Source organism: Beta vulgaris, chromosome 5, assembly GCF_026745355.1.
Source record: "Beta vulgaris subsp. vulgaris cultivar EL10 chromosome 5, EL10.2, whole genome shotgun sequence".
NCBI classification, from domain to species: Eukaryota; Viridiplantae; Streptophyta; class Magnoliopsida; order Caryophyllales; family Amaranthaceae; genus Beta; species Beta vulgaris.
The window spans coordinates 2,767,392-2,787,056 of NC_079206.1; the positions used below are offsets into that span (position 1 = coordinate 2,767,392).

A 19,665-nucleotide genomic window follows, 5' to 3' on the forward strand; every position below is an offset into this window, starting at 1 on the left:
ACTAGCTATAATTGATTGAGTTATATTAATTAGCTTAAAAGAACAATAAAACGGGATACAATCATCATTGTAAGAGCGAGATTCAAAGATATAACCCTATCAGAATACATTGAAGGAGCAATAGATGCATATGTACACATAATCAACCCCTATAAATTTGACATGGAGTAACCCCAATTAAATTAGGCAAGGCAAAGAAGAAGAGGGGATCCGTCATAAACTTTAGTAAATTCAAAATAATCAACATTAATTAATCAAGATATGATGATGAATATAAGCGCAATTGAAATTTCTAACCCCTTTTTAGTCCTTTAATCTTTATATATCTCTAAAAATGTTAAGTGTTTACGTGTTCTGGTAATACCTCTACCTCCTCCTACGTAGATGGTAGAGTTTGAAGGTCATACATGTACAGGTATAGAGGAGGAGGAATTGAAGGAAATGCAGCCTTTGAAACGATGAACCATTGCATTTGCATTACGCCTTACTAATTGGCCTCGGTGTGATGTAAGTGGAAGGCCTTCTTTTACACACTCGTCATATTCTTCAAGAGCAGAAACAATGTAGCTAAAATCAGGCCTTTTGTTTGGGTTTGCTGCCCAACATCTCTTGATTAGATGAGCCAATGCTGGTTGGCAACTTGCTGGTAAGGGTGGCCGAGCATTCTGCGATACAAACGCATAAATTTAGTTTGAGATTGTACAAGTGTGGAGACCATTCTACCCCGGCATTCAATATATACAATGTTTACATTACAGACCTATGACTAGTAAAAGATCATTCTACCCTTTACATATAATGTTACTTTAATAGAGATCATCAAAAATTAAATTCGTCTTCTATAATTTATAACACTTCTTTTTTCAACATCATACTTCTTTTTTAACCAATGTTATATTGAGAAAATATCATCCTACATGATAGTGTAAGATTAGTTATTTAGTTTCAATATATATACTTAGCGTATTAAATTTAAAGTTTTTTTGCGGGATATACCAGGGTAACAGGACATTTTGTAGGAATATACGTCACTAATTTTTTTTGTGGAAGATATACCAACTTAAATTTAAGTTTTGTTAAAAGGTACCAAAAACATTATTTTCAGCAAAAAAGTCAAATTTTCGGCCTTTGACTTGGTAGGAACTCGCGAGTAAGCTACAAAGTGACAGTGAGGAAGTTGGAGGAAAATGAATGTAATAGAAACAATTGAATGTCACACACTATAGAAAGAGTAATTAAGCAAGTCAAGAGCTGGAAATTTGACTTTCTCGCCGAAGATAGTGTTTTGGTACCTTTTAACAAAACTTAAATTTAAATTGGTATATCCCGACAAAAAAAAAATAGTGAGATATATCCCATAAAATACCCTATTACCCTGATATATCCCCGCAAAAATGAAATTCTTTTCACGTAATAAAAGATGCATTAGGCATCGTGACAACACAAACTGTTACAACTAATAAAAGACGAAAGAAGCAGCATTTCTACAAACTTAAATATAAATTGGTATATCCCGACAAAAAAAAATTTAGTGAGATATATCCCCACAAAATGCCCTATTACCCTGATATACCCCCGCAAAAATGAAATTCTTTTCACGTAATAAAAGATGCATTAGGCATCGTGACAATACAAAGTGTTGCAACTAATAAAAGACGAAAGAAGCAGCATTACTACTAACCTTCTCAGCAACAGCAAAGGCAGCTTGTACAGGAGTCATACCCTGGAAAGGAAGCAATGCAGTAGTAAGCTCCCAAAGAACGATCCCAAAACTATACACATCAACTTTTCTTGTGTAAGGCTTTTCTTTAATCATCTCAGGAGCCATCCAACGATATGTTCCCATATTTCCTTTGGTTTCTTGGCACTGAGTTTCCAAACACGACGTACCAAAATCTGCAACCTTAACTCTCATTTCGTCGTTGAGTAGCAAGTTATTTGATTTGAGATCTCTGTGAATCACCCCTTGTGAATGAAGATACTCCATTCCTCTCGAAATGTCGAGGGCTAATCGGAGAATTGTTTCAGTTGAGAGAGAGTATGGCTCCTTCTTGTTTAGGTACATCCTCAGTGTTCCTTGAGACATGTATTCTGTGATTATGCAGTACACTGGTGGTTTCTTACAGGCTGCTATAAACTGCAATAATCCACACCATAAATGTTAGGGTATTTTGTTATCACTAGTTGATTTTGATAAGTTGATAACTTCAAATAGACAATATCAAGGGAAAATGATGTAGACGAGATTCAATCTTAGATTTGAGACACCACCTCTCAAGATTTTAACCAACTAAGTTAGTTGACATCCACAGACAATGTCTATTAGTGTTTTTGAGATTTTTTTTTTGTGAAGTTCACATGAACTTTGGTTGCTATTACCTCCCATTTTCAAAGGGGTGGGGGGATTCGAACCTGTGACTTATCATTCACAACACCTCAATCTTAACTACTAGGCCAAGACATCCTTGGTGACATTTTTTATGATAAAATATAAAGCAAAATAAAACATAATTAAGTTATTTGAAAATATATCATTTAAGGGTTCAAGGTATATATATATATTATGGGGATAACTTCAAGGTGGTCATATTAAAAATGTTCATAAAAAGATAATGCTTAAAAATGAACCTAGACCTACTTTTTAAATTTCCGATATTATACCATTAAAAGTTTTATTATCATCTTTAGTATGACCACCTCATAATTTTTTATATCATTGACATGAAAATAAAATACCACAAGTTTTGTTTCTAAAAAGGGAAATAAATAACAACAAAAGATTAATTGTGTTTGAAAAAACTTTTTAATTGAGCCAAAATATGGTTGATATTCGATAAATTAATGATATACTACACATCTCCTCTTAACTAAGTATTTTGTCTATGTACTATCTACTTATGTAGATCATATACTGCATCGAATTTTCTTTCGGTTACACTATTTAACAGTGACAAAATATGACACAACCTGATAACTCGACTTAAAATTACGAGATACTCGAACCAGATCCAAATTGGACCCAAATAACCCAAACTATAATGGACCGTGGTCCAATCATGCAGAGAAAGATTTTCCTAGTTTAATTAATTTTTCCACTCACATTCTTTATTCATAACTATGATTAAAAAATACTAAATTATCCTTAACGATCTAATGGAATAAAAAACATTACAAAACAATTTAAGAATCCTTTTCCATTTCAACTATACATTTTAAATGGATATAAGACACTATCTTAAAATTAACGCATGCATCGCATGCATATACGGCTAGTATGATTATTATAAAATAAGATACCTGGACTATATTGGGGTGATAAAGGCGGGAAAGCAAGGCAACTTCAGAAGTAAACTGTTGTTCAAGCTTAGCTCTTGCTTCCTCTTTATGTGTAGGAATTCTGACCATTTTTACAGCAACAGCTCTCTGTTTATAAATCCCTCTATAAATCCTACTATGAGCTCCTGAAGCAAATTTATTCCCTATAAATAACTGTGAAAGATCAGCTGTCCATTCTTCTTTTTCTTCTTTGTTTGATTCCCATGTATCAACGTTCTCTGAATCCAATATCATAGACCATGATTCTAAGCTATCGAATCGCTTTCGTTCCGTGCTTTCTGAATCTAAATCCCAGTTTCTTCTTGGTGGTTTCGACATTGATCGAATTGCCAATGATTTCCTTCTTCTTCTTCTAAGGTTTAAGCAGCTTAAAGATGTAAAAAAGCATGAAGTTTCCATTTTTTTTGATGATTGCAAGAATAATATTCTAGTGTTATAGAAAATTATTAGAGGGTTTTTCTTCTGTATGTTTGGATTGATTTTAAGAACTTCATGAACTGATTGAGATGCATGGTTTTTTGAATTTTTTGTTATGATTTGTGGCATGAAAAATGGAATTGTTAAGGATTTATACGAGATAGAAATACCCAATGAGTAATTCCATAATATGGGATCATCATTATTTGAAGAAAAAAAACAGAGGAAAGAAAAAAAAAACAGAGTAATAAATGGATAAAAAAGCAGAGGAAAAATTAAAAACAGGGGAAAAGTTAGAAAGATTACTAGAGAAAAAAAAAATGAAAGGTATTGATTAAATTGTGTGTTCTTTAATTTCAAAAAATGAGAGAAAAATTGAAGAAAGAAAAATGAAGTAGTAGAGATTTTCACGGTTATGTAAGCCAAGTGAAGTAGATTAGGCAAAGGAGAAAAAGGATGAATTCAAAGGAGAAATTTCAGGAGTGTCTCGTGATTGCTAGGTTTGCAAAATGAGAGAAGAGGAAAAGAGTGAGCATAAAAAAGTGAGAAGCTTTTCTTTTTGGCTTTTGCCCCACTAAAATGTGAAGTGAGCATGGTAGGAAAAAAAAAAAGTGTACATGCATGATGTTGCTTATCTATCATCCATCATAATTCATAACACAAAGTTGGTATTAGATTGACTGATTAAGCATCTAGTGAAGATTTTGGGTGAAAGCTAGTACTTATGAATTAAAGATTGAAAGTGTCATGTTCTATGTTGACTAGGTATTAGTGTGATGACTATAAGAGATAATTACTTTGCAAAAAGGGTGTTATGAGTTTGGTTTTTGATAAAATTTGATGGTGTTATGTATACGTCAGTTTTGTATCTAATTTTTCTGACAAAGTTAGGTTTGTGTAAATTTCGCAATAGTATTATTTTGTCGAACTCGTGTTAATAGGAGAGGTTGATAAGATACAATTTGATAAGGTTTTACCGTTTTATCTTAAAACCAATTCAATATTGAGGAGTAGGTAATCAAACTTATGTAATAGTAATAACTAAATCATGCATGTTTCTAGTTTAGAAAAAATCTTTTTCATTGACACATGAACATGCCCAACAATCCTTTTTTTTTCATAAAAGCCCCCACTTAGCCAAGGATATATTTTCAAATGTTGTCCTATTATCTCATGATGTATCGCTTGAGGTTTTTCTCGAGTCATTGGAAGGTCCTAAAAGGGTGTGTCGTCCATATCCTTTCTGTCTCCGGATCAATTATGTGCATTTCAACTGAATCCCTTAACCTTTTTCCCACTCGTGATTTATAACTCGTTTTTATATATTGCATTAGCTTGTAATTGCCCTCTTTTACCACCTCTAAAGGCATCTCGTCACCACTCTATGATCCTAGAATACTTTCAAATAACCTCTCATGACCTAAGATTCATCACATGGATTTTGTTATCTGAGTCCCCCGAAGTCAAAAAAACGTGTATAACCTTCAAATTTGGCTATTTTAGAGGTAGTAATGGAATTTTTGGATCTACTTTTCTTTTATTTGTCTGGGACTCTTCGAGGGTCTTAGTATATGACTCGTGGGTGGTTGAGACCCTCTACACTTCTTTAAAACACAATCTATAACTCATTTTGCATCTTTTCCCTTCAACGCACATGTATCATATGCTATCATATGCATGTTCTTAGGTATAAATATGATTACAAATGGGTTTCCATGTCAAGAGAATAAGTCCCAACTCCCATGGGGTCAATTTCTTCAATCTTGTGAATTTCGAAAGCATGTATTATAACTTTGAAATTTTGGCTTTTTAGTGCCCTTTTTGGATTTTTTTTGGACTTGCCTAAAATTATTGTTTGAGACCTTCTTACGTGCCCGGTGATGACTTGAGATGGCTCCTAGAATGTTGTGACCTATACATCTTAAAATGTCTTGAATAATTTATTTTGTATCTTTTTATTTCAACCTCGAAGTAGCTGAAAGAGTCACCATATTCTCATTCTTAGGCATGTATGAAATATCAAATGGTCTCCCATGTCTGTCAAATGAATACCACGGAGCCTATTTTTCAAATCATGAGAATGTTATAAAGCCTGTATATATTCTTCAGATTTGATTATTATGAGCTATTTTTGAACTTTCCAGAATCTGACGTGTTTTTTGTTGTCTAACACTTTCCGTAAGTGTCCGATGATACTTGAGATGTCTCCTGGGTTGTTGTGACCCTATACATCACCATGACCTCTCATGTCTGTAGGATGCATCCCACTAATAGGTTTTTTTCCAGATCACATGCATGTTTGAAAGCATGTATTACCTTTAAATTTAATTATTTTGAGCTATTTATGACTTCTTCGAATCGTGTGAAAGTTTTTGTTTGAGACATTTCGAAGTGCGAGATGATGACTTGGGATAACTCTTGAGTTGTTGTGACCCTTTACATTTCCTTAAATACCTTCTACAACTTATTGAAGTACATCTTACTAATTAATTCAACCTCAAAATAGTTCCAAAGATCACCATATTATTTTTTGGTGATTCCGAAGGCCACCAAATTCCCGTTCTTGAGCATAGGTTTGATTTAAAATGCTCTCCAAATTCCCGGCAAAGGAAATGTCCGAAAACATGTATACAACTTCATATTTTTCTATTTTTGGAACTTTTTTTATGCCCGACAATTACTTTTTTAAGGGCTAGCCCGAGAGCCTCTGAGAGCCTTGGGTTAACTCACCGGTGGTTGAAACCCTTTATGTTCCCTTAAAATTGCAATTTCGCATCTTTTCCTTCCCCTCAAAAATAGTTTTTTTTTTTTTGATAATTTTCACCTCAAAAATAGTTATGAAGCCTTATCGGCTTATCATATGCCCATTCTTAGGCATAGATATGATTTCAAATAGTCTCCCATATCCTTATGATGCATCCCATTGGATCTTTTTCCGAACCAAGGAATTGTCTATAATCGTGTTCTAATCTTCAAATTTGCCTATTAGATGATAAATATATAATGTTCTGAGTCCGATGATTTCTTCATTTGTGTCTCTTTATATTTGTCATCCTTTTAATTTATATTATTCTTCTTAACTCTCGCTATATTACAAGTAAAAATAAACCGATAAAGTACTTACATTACGATTCCAATTAAAAACTTGTGTCAAAAATATTGGTTCGAGAGGGAGAAATTAAAAGCATAACGATCTCTCGCTCCCCCTCTTTCTTTCTTCACATCACATTTCACATTCACAGCTGCTTCACTCTTACACAGTTACACTTCGCAATTCCCTACTATTTCTAAAATACTGACCCATCAATCATTATAATTCCGATACCAAAATCCGTTCAATTTTCCGAGCTTGAAATTTTCTTGACACAATAATAGCATTTTTCTAGAAAGATCCACGACAATATCTCTTGTTTTGTCCAATTTCAGAAACCATAGTTTCATTTCTTCAATCCAAAAATAGAGTTTTAATTAAGAAGAAGAAGTGTTTGGGAAAATAAGAAGGAAGATCTAAATGCAGTGGTACTTCGTAGCTGCTCTTCTAACCATCCTTACTAGTTCTCAGGTATAGTTCAATCATACCCTCAATCTTTTTTTTTTTTCTTTTCAGATTGATATGATTTTGTAATTTCATGTTATTTGTGCACTTTTATCTTATATTTTTAGTGGGTACTCCATTGATTTTTGCAATAGTTGTTTAACATTTGTATGTTTGGGTATTTAGCAGTTACTTGTAAAATGCTTGTTTGATTAATGTGATAGAGTTATATTTAATCTAAAATTAGGATCTTTGGCATGCAATTTACTCTGATTATTAGTAAACTTTCCAACAAACAAGTAACATATGTTACATGGACTCGTATACCCATGTCTGACACGGGTACATGTCCAAGTGTCTGATTCGGCTATTCTATGTAAATTTTCAATGATTTTGGCCGAAAATGTCCAAGTGCCCGTGTCTAGAGTGTCAAGGATCTGACACGGGTACTTGATCTAAATTGAAGAGTCCATGTAACTAAGCAAGTAACAATATAGAATAGTTGGGTGTTTGTTTGGCAGGATGTAGTTGTTGAAAGAATCAAATTAATGGACTAGTATATCTCCCTGCAATTGCCTTTTTTTTTTTTTCTAATTGATACCTTAAAATCTTCTCGATTCTGCAATCCTTTGCTTAATTTTAGACCTAGTGCATATAGATGGTGTCGAAGTGTATGAAGGCTTATCCTAAAGCAGCTAGAGGAATAGAGGTAGTGAAGGCATCTTTGTAAGGCCAATAAGAACCCCTTATGTTGCTGTAATGTGGAAGAACTTTGTCATGTGGGGTTTTATAAAGCAGTTAGAGGGATGTAACTATAACGTTCTCGTCTTTAAGAAATTAAGTAATGGTTTATGATTCGATTTTCTAGGATGCTTCTACTTTGATGGATTTGGGGAGAGTGTGGGACCAACTACTACAAAGGATCTTTTTCATATCCTTTGTTGTAGGGAGTTGTGACAATGTGACTTATCTTCGGACAGATTGAGTAATTTTTCCGGGGAAAGTTAATATTTCTTGATTTCTCAACGGCTAGAAGATGTGGGGAATTACTGAAGAAGCTTTCTGCACTTTTTCCTTTTCTTATAACCATATATTGTACTTTAATGGTGGAATAAACTTAGAAGCAGTTGCTCACTGCTATTTCCTGTAGTTATGAAGATATAGTGTGAGCTGAAATGCATTTTTATAAATTGTTCTCATTCCCAGAATTTTTCGGGTATTAGATGGAGTAGTGAATCCACTTTTAACTCTGTTCTACATTCAGGAGTGTCTAAGATGTCTAGAGATAAGGAGGTCATGTATAAGACTTGATATGAAAAGAAGCGAAAAATCTCTATTTGTCGTTTCATTGAGTTGTTTTTCTCTAGATTTCAACTGGTTCCATCTTGAGAATGTTGCTGGGGTGAACTTGGGATCATGTAGTCAGACACAATAGCTCCAATGACGGTGAAGACTATATGTAAAGAGACACGAGCTCTTATAAATGTATGTACATGGTTTGTTGTCGTCAAAATTATCTTTAATTCCCGACATAAATTATAGTGTTGAGCCTTTTGAAGGGAAGTCTAATGGAGTATCTGAATCTTCAATGAGAGCATATTGGAATAGGGATAGAATTGGTTGCCCAAGCAAAGGCCACAAATGATGTTTTGAAGAGCTCTTAAGAATACATCTAGAAATTTCTGGGAAAGAAAATGGAGGGGGAAAGTACAGATCAGATCCAAGAAGGCTGTTAAGGGTTCCGCAAGTCTATATTTTCTTGATTATAGATGACACCATATAAAACTGTAAAAGCTCTAAATGAAGCCAATATAGGATGTTGTTATTTATGCTTGTCAGACGCTTCCTCTGGTGTCAAAGTTTCTTGATAGAAATTGGAGGGTACTGTCCTTGGGGCAGTAATACATTCTTAATAGATCCTGTTTATTGCAGGAAACTTTTTGCTCTATCTAGATTCTATTCATGTGCTTAAGCCTAATTTGCAGATTTCACAACCTTTTTCTTATCTATACAAAATGATTTTTATTACCCTGCCGCACCAAATTATATGCGTTATGACTAGATTTTAGTCATGAGAAGCGAGAATAAAGATGATGACAGCAGCAACTGAGGTGCCATGCAGATTAGAAGCAAGGATATGTAGAATTATTGTTATAGTGCTGTAATTGTCACTTCATTGTTGTTCACCTATAAGGCAATGCAGGATTGTGTAGAGCAAAACGAGTAACAGAATCCACAAAAGTTCCTTCTATATGTCATGTTTCTATTAGGCATTGCTTTTGATATTATATCTTAAGTAAAATCTTTTGCTTTGAGTTTTCTATTGACCCAAGGGTTCGCATTCTTTGGTGTTTATCGGTATGGCATACAAGTAGTTCATGCACTATTAAAGATTATTATTCTAGAGATATATACTTTTATTTTATGGTTGTTTCTTCTGGTTGAGCATCAGCAAATTTGCAGTCAAAAGTTTGTAAATAGGATTGGAATGCTCATCCCTTAACCCCCCCCCCCCTACCCCAGAAAAAAATGGCCCATATTTTGTGGAAAAGTGATTTCATATGCTTATTCAGTTCAAGTTCATGAAGAAGAGGGCCATACACTGTAAGCCAAGTAATATAGGTCCAAGTTACTTTAGGAGTAAAGACCTTTCATACTAGGATACTGTCCCACTCAAGCAAGTTATAGAAATGGTGCGAACAGATACATTTGAAGTAAACTCGCCTCTAACCTGAACTTATTCAATGGTTGCTGGCTTGCTGCTAACCCCTTTTGGTTTCTTTGTACCTCTTTTAAAATTCTGCCCGTTAGAGTTGGCCACTGGGAAACCCATGACAGCTCTGGTATCCCACACCGTTGGTAGAGGAGGGAGCTTGTTCAGCTGCCTATTTGGCCAAGAGGTGGAATAAGTCAATCTTTGGAATGTTAAGTTCAAGCTTATCAGAATTCTTAGCCTTAGTGCCAAGCTAATCATCTTTGCCTTTGACATTTATCTTAATTAAGAACTAGATTTTATTTTTTTGAAATATGTATATCACAAATGAGCAAGTACCAATTTCATTAGGCCTCTACTTTGTGTGTTGCAGGGCATTTTAACTACTTTATCACAGAGTAATGGTGGTTACAAGTATGATTATGCAACTGTTCCATTTCTTGCCGAGGTGTTCAAGGTACTTCCCGCTCTATTCTCTTCTCTTATATAGCTTGGAAACTTGAATCTCAAGCTCAACTTTACTTCCTACTTACTTCTGTATTTTCTGTGTTTGTAATTGTAGTTGGTGGTTTCTAGCATACTTCTTTGGAGGGAGGTCCAGACTTCATCTTCTGTAAGGATGACAACTGATTGGAAAACTGTGCGACTGTTTCCAATTCCATCAGTTATATATCTAATTCACAACAACGTTCAGTTCGCCACTCTCACTTACGTGGATACATCTACTTACCAGATCATGGGCAATCTCAAAATTGTTACCACTGCAATATTGTTCAGGTGCTTCCAGTCTTTCTAGGACTACTTTAATTTACATCTTCTAATGGTATAGGATAACTGGATGTGTAATTAATTATTTGTAACTGGCTCTTGTATTTATTAATTGGGATTGTACCTCTGAAAATTTCTTGTTACGCAGGTTATTTTTAAAGAAAAAGTTATCGAACTTGCAATGGTTGGCTGTTATTCTGTTGGCTGTTGGGACAACCACAAGCCAGGTGAACTACAGCCTGTATGCCTTTTTTTATTTAAGTAGAGTTCTAAATTTATTTCATGACGGATTGAAGGCGCATGCTGATATAAATTAAGTAAAAAGTACCAAAGACAGAATGGTGTATTGATTTGGTAAACTGGAAGAAAAATGCTTTTGGTCTTCTATATTTAGAGAATCGTAACGACAATGCAACATTCATTCTGAAACCCTTATTTACTCCCAACAAAAAAATTATAAAAACAACAAAGGAAGAGGGCAGAGCATGGAATGTGACAAAAGGACACGCTGTTGAAGATCTGAGGAAATTTACTTGTGACTTGTCAATAAAGTTTACTCTGATGGATAATTAATTTTGTACTTTCTCTCACTATAGGTCAAAGGCTGCGGAGAGTCGTCCTGTGACTCACTTCTCTCAGCACCAATCCAGGGGTATATGTTGGGCATCTTGTCAGCTTGCCTTTCAGCATTAGCTGGTGTCTACACTGAGTTCCTTATGAAGAAGAACAATGACAGCCTGTACTGGCAGAATGTACAACTTTATACGTAGGTATCTCTATCTAGAGTTGTATGCTTAAACTTGCATTTGAGGTACTTGCATGGTATCATGCATCTGAGTCATTGTAACATAACTAAAGTGTTTGCCTACATAGGGATGGCAACGGGTAGATCCTAGTCGATCCAGATCCGCATTTTTATACATGGAGCTAGATCCGACTTGGATCCGCTGGATCCAAAAAAGTCAGCAGATCTGGATCTGCTGATCCACGAATCTGGATCTAGATCCACATAAATCCTGTTTTACTTGAAAATCGCTTAGTTCATTTTACATTTTACAACAAAATAATGTTCTTGAGACTATCTTAATTATCATAAAAATATATTCTCTCTTTATTATACATATGTTGATATATTTCACAATATAAAACGGATCCATGGGTTGGATCTGGACCGGATTAGGATCTTATTTTGAGATTCAGATCCAACCCGCCATACCCCTGATCCGTTGGATCCAAAATTTCAGAGATCCAGATCTATAAAACAATTCTGGATCCACGAATCTGGAGCGGGTCCAAGATCTATTGCCATCCCTGCCTACAAACCACTAGGGCTATTATATTGATATTCGTACACCCCCCAAAGCTTGCTTGCTTCTTGCTCCCAGCTTATGCTTGAACATGGTTGTTCTAGTGACATGTAGAAGAATTTTTATTTTTATCATGAATTGCTGCTGCCTCTTTTAGTGTAATGATGTTTCTCCAGCCTATCCTCAGCCAGAGGGCTTTATGTTACTCCTGGTGTTTGTCCAGATACTCATAATTATAAATTTATAATAAGTTATGGACGATATATCTGTTTGTAATGTTCTTCTAGCTTAGGAGTATGTGCAATACAAGAGACAAGGTAAGTTGCGTTTCTCTAGGTTGAGAGTAAGACAAGAGGGAGGAAAGGCAAATAAGTACTAGCTATAATCAATACGACTTATCTGTGCTCTGTACTTTGTGCTGCATACTTTCGATCTTACTAAATATGACAATATTTTCAAAGGTCTTCAATTTCATTCTTGATTTCTGATGACAATCTATAAGCTTCATTCCATCATGTTAGTTATTTGCACACTTTCATTTCCACACCCCCCCCCCCCATTAGAAAAGAAAAAGAACACAGGAAATGGTAGCCTTTAAATTCTATTACAGTGGTTACCTCTTCATTGATTTGGTGATTTCATGGATGAATTCCAATACTTGGAGGAGCAAGCTTGCAAGTTTTGATTAACTTATTCTATTTTGGTATTGCTCTAGTAAAATTTTCTTCTCTCTCCACATGAACCCTTCTTGTTCTTCATTCAACACTTTCTCTTATCTTCTTTCTCTCTCAAATCAATGCCAAATTTGTATTCAAAATTTAACAAGACCACTTTTATTTTTGCTTCCTCAGTCATTTGTGTAGCATTTTACTTCTTTATTTTTCTTTCATCCTTTTTTGGTGCTCTCTGTACATGAACAAGGTTACATCTGTTGTTTGGAGACGGTATTGCATATAGAAGTCCTCATTCGAACTTCATTAGATGTCAGGGCAGTAATTCAGTCAATTATTTTTCCTTTTCTTTCCCCAGATTTGGCGCAATCTTCAACATGGCACGCTTAGTTTTAGATGATTTCACAAGTGGTTTCGAAAAGGGACCATGGTGGCAACGCCTTTTTGATGGATATAGTATGGCAACCTGGATGGTGGTTCTGAATTTAGGATCTTCAGGGCTGCTGGTTTCATGGATAATGAAATATGCAGATAACATCGTGAAGGTAAATGTATCATCTTACAACAGCTAATATTTGATTCGAGAGTTCGATGTAAGATAGGCTGTATCATTCTAGTTTCTCTTAACAAATGCATGTGATTGAAATAATAGCTTGCTAAGTTGCAATTCTTTAGTAATAGTATAACACAGGTACATCTTCTGTCTTATGAAAATGAATGAAAATTTCAGGTTTATTCCACTTCAATGGCAATGCTGCTGACGATGATCTTGTCTGTTTACCTGTTTGAATTTAAGCCAACTTTACAGGTTTGTCTCTGTGCAATAAGTGTGCATACACAATACTACAAGTTCTTATTCTTCCAAATCTATATTCTTCTATGTTATCTTGAACCCCCTTTCCCCACATCCTCTGCATTTGGGTCACAAAAAGGGAGGGGTGGGGGAGGATTTGACATTCTGGTTGCATAACAGCATAAGTGCATATATTCCTCATATGGATCCCATGGTCAGCGACTTTCCATACAGTGGGGAGTAGAACTTGCATCAGATCTCTGAATTCTGTATTCCCTTGTCTTTCGCGGTACTAAATACTTGATATATTTATCTCTGCCATGCAATCACAATTCCATTGCTCAGTACATCAAAACCAAAAATTTCAGCTCGGCAATTCCATTAATCTGTTAGAGGAAAAGGAATACTTGAAAAATAGTAAAACTAACATTGCCAAATCCATATATCTATATCCTATTACGAATTTATCAAACTCTTCTTATAGTTGTTTTGATTTCCTCCCTTCTGTCACTCATTCTAGGTGAGAATATCTTAGAAAACTCAATCATGATTTAACTAATGTTTGAGAAAATATGGTCACTTTCTTTGAACATGTGAAAATCTTATATGCTGTTGTTTACAGACGATGAGAGTATTTAATAGTGCTTGCACTTTGTGAACTTCTGGATCACTGTTTATATTATTGTAAAAGGTGACATTTATTCTAGCTTGAAGGCAGAAGTTCTAAAGAGTCTGGTTGTTTGGTGAATTGTTCTTTATTGTATTCATGAAGAGGGGATATTATGGTAAATTGGATTTGTACTTGCCCTACGCCAACTCCCTCTCTATGTTTGGTGAAGAACAAGTTCTCCATTCAGCCTATTTCTTCTAGAAACTTCTAGTCGGCTCTTTTTCTGTTCAAAGACTTGGTGACAACCTTTTTCCCCCTTGCATTTTTGCAGCTTTTCTTGGGTATCATTATATGCATGATGTCAGTGCACATGTATTTCGCTCCTCCAAATGTGCTTGTGGATCCTGTTCTGCCGAAACCTGAGCAGGAGAATCTGAAAGAAGTTACTATAGAAAAGGAGTAATCCCTGACCCCGTTTTTCCTTGAAAGAATATGCTTATCTTCCTCAGCACTCTGAATCATTGTTTGAGTCTAAAGAAGAAAAAAAGTGGCTGATCTCCTGATTATTCCGGTTCTATGCTCTCTGAGGTGCTAATTTTCTGGTTATTCTGGGAATTGGTGGTGGTGCCTGCATAAGGGTTCTGTAGGAGAATGAGCTGATTAATATTCTTGGTAGCATTGGGCAGGATTTCATCTCTGGTTACGAGGCCAAGCGAATATGTAATTCATCCTATAGAAAACTGAATATGCCTTTTAATTATTCTTTGGAATGCAATTATTCCTTACTGAAATGTAAGTAAAATTTACGAAATATGTAAGCTTGCTAATCTCCAATTGTAGATTTTCTATGGTTAGAAGTTGATCCTATTCTGTAGCCTTTAGATTTACTATATGCAAGTATTTTACTATTCTGTTGCCCACTTTCTTTCTTCCTGCAAATAGCTACCAGTCCGGTAAATTCAAAATATTTTCACGCTGGCTATTAGAGGATGGCTTGCAAATTGGAACGAATCGATGCTTGGGTAGAGATGGCCATTGGTGCGGGCTGGTCTGTGGGCTCTAGCACGCCGGGCTAAGATTTCACGACTCAGGATTGGATCGTGAAATTAGGGTTTGGGCGGGCTGGTTTACAACCTGAAAAATCTTGGCCCTAGTCGGTTTGTTACCGCTTTTCATGGTTCGAGAAGTAGCTCATGAGTTACGATTTTAGACGTACTCAGGACCCGTGCACCGAATGTCGTTGATGCCTCATGCGGACATGTGATGATATATTAAGGACTTCCACGATTTTGAACGGGCATAAGAACAACTTTTAGACTGTTTCGGAGCAATTTCATGGCTGCACCCCAAAATCATAAATGGGTAGTTTGATGACATTCTGAGCAATTCAGATGCTGCAAAGAACCAGTGATGCATTATAAGTCGTGCCGCACCCCATATGAATGTTTTCGACGAAAAATATGACCGGGCTTGGAGGAGCCCCAAAACGATCAAAATTGAACGCTATAAGTCACGGTTTTAGACATCCCCGAGACCCGTGCACCGAATTTCGTGGGATGCCTCGAGGGGACATGGGATGGTATATTAAGGACTTCCACGGCATTGAACGAACATAACAACAACTTTTACGACTGTTTCGGGGTCATTTCGTGGCCGAACGACAAGATAATAAAAGGGTCGTTTGGTGGCATTTTGAGGCAATTCAGATGCTGCAAAGCACTCGAGGTACATTATAAGTCGTACCGCACCCCATAGGAAGGTTTTAAGCGAAAAATATGACAGGGTCCGGAGGAGCCCTAAAACAGCCAAAATCGAAGGCTATAAGTCACCGTTTTAGACGTCCTCTGGACCCATGCATCGAATGTCGTGGGATGCCTCGAGGGGACATGAGATGGTATATTAAGGACTTCGACGATTTTGAACGGGCATAAGAACGACCTTTACGACCGTTACGGGGACATTCCGTGGCTACACCCTAAAATCATAAATTGGTGGTTTGATGGCATTGTGGGGCAATTCAGATGCTGCAAAGCACGTGGGATGCATTATAAGTCATGTCGCACCCAATAGGAAGGTTTTCGACGAAAAATATGACTGGTCCCTAATGAGGCCTGAAACGGTCAAAATTGAAGGCTATAAGTCACGGTTTTAGATGTCTTCGAGACTCGTGCACCAAATGCCATGGGATTCCTGGAGAGGACATGGGATTGTGTATTAAGGACTTGCACGACTTTGAACGGGAATAAAAAATACTTTTACGACCTTTTCGTGGACATTCCGTGTGTGCACCACAAAATCATAAATGAGTGGTTTGATAACATTTTGGGGAAATTCAGATGGTGCCAAACACCCGCGATTCATTATAAGTCATGTCGCACCCCATAAGAAGGTTTTCAGTGAAAAGTATGACCGGACCCGGACAACCCTTAAAACGGTCAAAACTGAAGGCTGTAAATCACGGTTTTAGACGTCCTAGGGACCCGGGCAAGAAATTTTGTGGGATGCCTCTAGGGGACATGGGATGGTATATAAAGGACTTCCACGACTTTGAACGAGAATAAAAAACAACTTTTACGATCGTTTCGGGGCCATTCCGTGGTTGCACCCAAAAAACATAAATGGGTGGTTTGATAGCATTCTGGGGCAATTCAGATGCTGCATAGCACCCGGGATGCATTATAAGTCGTGTCGCACCTCATATGAAGGTTTTCGGCGAAAAATATGACTAGTCTCGAATGAGGCCTAAAACGGTCAAATTTGAATGCTATAAGTCACGGTTTTAGATGTCCTCGAGACCCGTGCACCAAATGTCATGGGATGCCTAGAGGGGACATGGGATTGTGTATTAAGGACTTCCACGACTTTGAAAGGGAATAAGAACAACTTTTACGACCGTTTCAGAGCCATTCCGTGGTTGCACCACAAAATCATAAATCGGTGGTTTGATAGCATTCTCGGGCAATTCAGATGGTGCCAAGCACCCGTGATTCATTATAAGTCGTGGCGCACCCCATAAAAAGGCTTTCAGCGAAAAATATGACCGGGTCTGGAGGAGCCCTAAAACAATCAAAATTGAAGGCTATAAGTCACTGTTTTAGACGTCCTAGGGATCCGTGCACCGAATGTCGTGCAATGCCTTTATGGGACATGTGATGGTATATTAAGAACTTCCACGACCTTGAACGGGGATGAGAAAAACTTTTATGACCGTTTCGAGGCCATTCCGTAGTTGTACTCCAAAATCATAAATAGGTGATTTGATGGCATTTTGGGGAAATTCATATGTTGCAAAGCACCCGTGATGCATTAGAAGTGGTGTTGCACCCGATAAGGAGGTTTTCGGCAAATAATATGATCGGGCCCAAAGGAACCCTAAAACGGTCAAAATTAAAGGCTATAAGTCACGGTTTTAGATGTCCCCCGGATCCGTGCACCAAATGCCATGGGATGCCTAGAGGGGGCATGGGATTGTATATTAAGGACTTCCACGACTTTGAACGCGAATAAGAACAACTTTGACTACCGTTTCGGGGCCATTCTGTGGATGCACCAAAAAATCATAAATAGGTGGTTTGATAACATTCTAGGGCAACTCAGATAGTGCCAACCACCCGGGCTGCATTATAAGTCATGCGTACCCCATTGGAACTTGGAAGGTTTTCAGCGAAAAAATGATCAGACCAGGAGGAGCCCTAAAACGGTCAAAATTGAAGGTTATATAAGTCACTGGTTCTAGACGTCATCGGGCAACCCAGAAGGTCATTATAAGTCACAGTTTTAGACGTCATCGGGACCCGTGCAACAAATGTCGTGGGATGCCTCGAGGGGAGATGAGATGGTATATTAAGGACTTTCACGACTTTAAACAGGCATAAGAACAACTTTTACAACCATTTCGGGGCCATTCTGTGGGTGCACCACAAAATCATAAATGGGTGATAGCATTTCGGGGCAATTTAGATGGTGCGAAACACCCGGGATGCATTATAAGGTTTGCCGCACCACATAGGAGGTTTTTCGGCGAAAAATGTGATCGGGATCGGAGGAGCCCTAAAACAGTCAAAATTGAAGGCTATAAATCACGGTTTTAGAGTCCCCAGGACCCATGCACCGAATGTCGTGGGATGCCTCGAGGGTACATGGGATAGTATATTATGGATCCCACAGCTTTGAACGGACATAACAACAACTTTTACAACTGTTACGAAGACATTCTGAGGCTGCACGACAAAATAATAAATGGGTCTTTTAGTGGCATTTTGGGGCAATTCAGATGCTGCAAAGCTCGCGGGACGCATTATAAGTTGTACCGCACCCCATTGGAAGGGTTTTGGCAGAAAATATGACTAGTCCCAGAGGATCCCTAAAACGGTAAAAAATGAAGGCTATAAGTCACTGTTTTAGACATCCCCGGGACCCGTGCATCGAATGACGTGGGATGCCTAGAGGGGACATGGGATGGTATAATACAGACTTCCATTACTTTGAACGGGGATAAGAATTTTTATGATCGTTTCAGGGCTCTTCAGTGGGTGCAACACAAAATCATATATTGCTGGTTTGAGAGCATTCTGGGGCAATTCAGATGGTGCGAAACACCCGGGATGCATTATAAGGTTTGATGCACCACATAGGAGGTTTTCGGCGAAAAATATGACCGGTCCCAAAGGAGCCCTAAAACGGTCAAAATTGAAGGCTATAATAAGTCACGGTTTTAGACGTCCCCGGGACCCGTGCACCGGATGCCATGGGATGCCTGAGTGGACATGGGATTGTATATTAACAATTTCCACAACTTTGAACGGACATAAGCACAACTCTTACGATCGTTTCGGGGCCATTCTGTGGGTGCACCGTAAAATCATAAATGGGTGGTTTGATAGCATTCTAAGGCAATTCAAATGGTGCTAAGCTCACGGGAAGCATTAGTAGTCGTGTCGCACACAATAGTAAGGTTTTCAATCAAAAATATGGTCGGACCCGGAGGAGCCCTAAAACGGTCAAAATTGAAGGCTATAAGTCACGATTTGAGACGTCCCCGGGACCCGTGCACCGAATGCCATGGGATGCTGCGAGGGAAATAGGATGGTATATTAAGGACTTCAACGACTTTGAACGGACATAGGAACTACATTTACGACCATTTCGTGGCGGCATCCCAAAATCATAAATGGGTGGTTTGATGGCATTCCGAGGCACTTCAGATACTGCACAACACCTGGGATGCAATATAAGTCGTGACGCACCCCATAAGAAGGTTTTCGGCGAAAAATATGACCGGGCTCGGAGAAGCCTTATAACTCGTAGCGCACCCCATCGAAAAGTTTTGGGCAAAAAATATGACCGGGTCCGGAGGAGCCCCAAAACGGTCAAAAAATTGAAAGCTATAAGTCAAGGTTTTAGACGTCCCCGGGACCCGTGCACCGAATGGGATGGGATGTCTCGAGGGGACATGGATGGTATATTAAGGACTTCCACGACTTTGAACGAACATAGGAACAACTTTTACGATCCT

General features: G+C 37.5%; 2 protein-coding genes across 2 annotated transcripts; one reads left to right on the top strand and one right to left on the bottom strand.

Moving 5' to 3' along the window:
* Window positions 1–142: 142 nt before the first annotated feature.
* LOC104892193 (serine/threonine/tyrosine-protein kinase HT1) lies at window positions 143–4,311 on the bottom strand. Its single transcript, XM_010678041.4, has 3 exons — window positions 3,298–4,311; window positions 1,682–2,137; window positions 143–665 (listed from the first exon to the last, which is right to left on the bottom strand). Exons 1-3 carry the CDS (start codon window positions 3,880–3,882, stop codon window positions 402–404), a joined length of 1,305 nt encoding a protein of 434 aa, XP_010676343.2. The 5' UTR covers window positions 3,883–4,311; the 3' UTR covers window positions 143–401.
* Window positions 4,312–6,891: 2,580 nt separating this feature from the next.
* Window positions 6,892–15,035, top strand: LOC104892194 (CMP-sialic acid transporter 1). Its single transcript, XM_010678042.4, has 8 exons — window positions 6,892–7,315; window positions 10,375–10,458; window positions 10,564–10,778; window positions 10,918–10,996; window positions 11,366–11,535; window positions 13,106–13,292; window positions 13,478–13,555; window positions 14,482–15,035. The coding sequence occupies exons 1-8, from the start codon at window positions 7,265–7,267 to the stop codon at window positions 14,611–14,613; spliced, it is 996 nt and encodes a 331-aa protein (XP_010676344.1). The 5' UTR covers window positions 6,892–7,264; the 3' UTR covers window positions 14,614–15,035.
* Window positions 15,036–19,665: the final 4,630 nt, after the last annotated feature.

Bases quoted from the DNA above. Each gene is read 5' to 3' on its own strand.
- LOC104892193 (XM_010678041.4), bottom strand. From the start codon at position 3,882: ATGCCACAAATCATAACAAAAAATTCAAAAAACCATGCATCTCAATCA. The intron at 2,138-3,297 runs GTATCTTATTTT...GGATTATTGCAG, and splicing joins ATCACCCCAATATAGTCCAG to TTTATAGCAGCCTGTAAGAA. The intron at 666-1,681 runs GTTAGTAGTAAT...TTTGTATCGCAG, and splicing joins CCTTTGCTGTTGCTGAGAAG to AATGCTCGGCCACCCTTACC.
- LOC104892194 (XM_010678042.4), top strand. From the start codon at position 7,265: ATGCAGTGGTACTTCGTAGCTGCTCTTCTAACCATCCTTACTAGTTCT. The intron at 7,316-10,374 runs GTATAGTTCAAT...TGTGTGTTGCAG, and splicing joins CCATCCTTACTAGTTCTCAG to GGCATTTTAACTACTTTATC. The intron at 10,997-11,365 runs GTGAACTACAGC...CTCTCACTATAG, and splicing joins TTGGGACAACCACAAGCCAG to GTCAAAGGCTGCGGAGAGTC.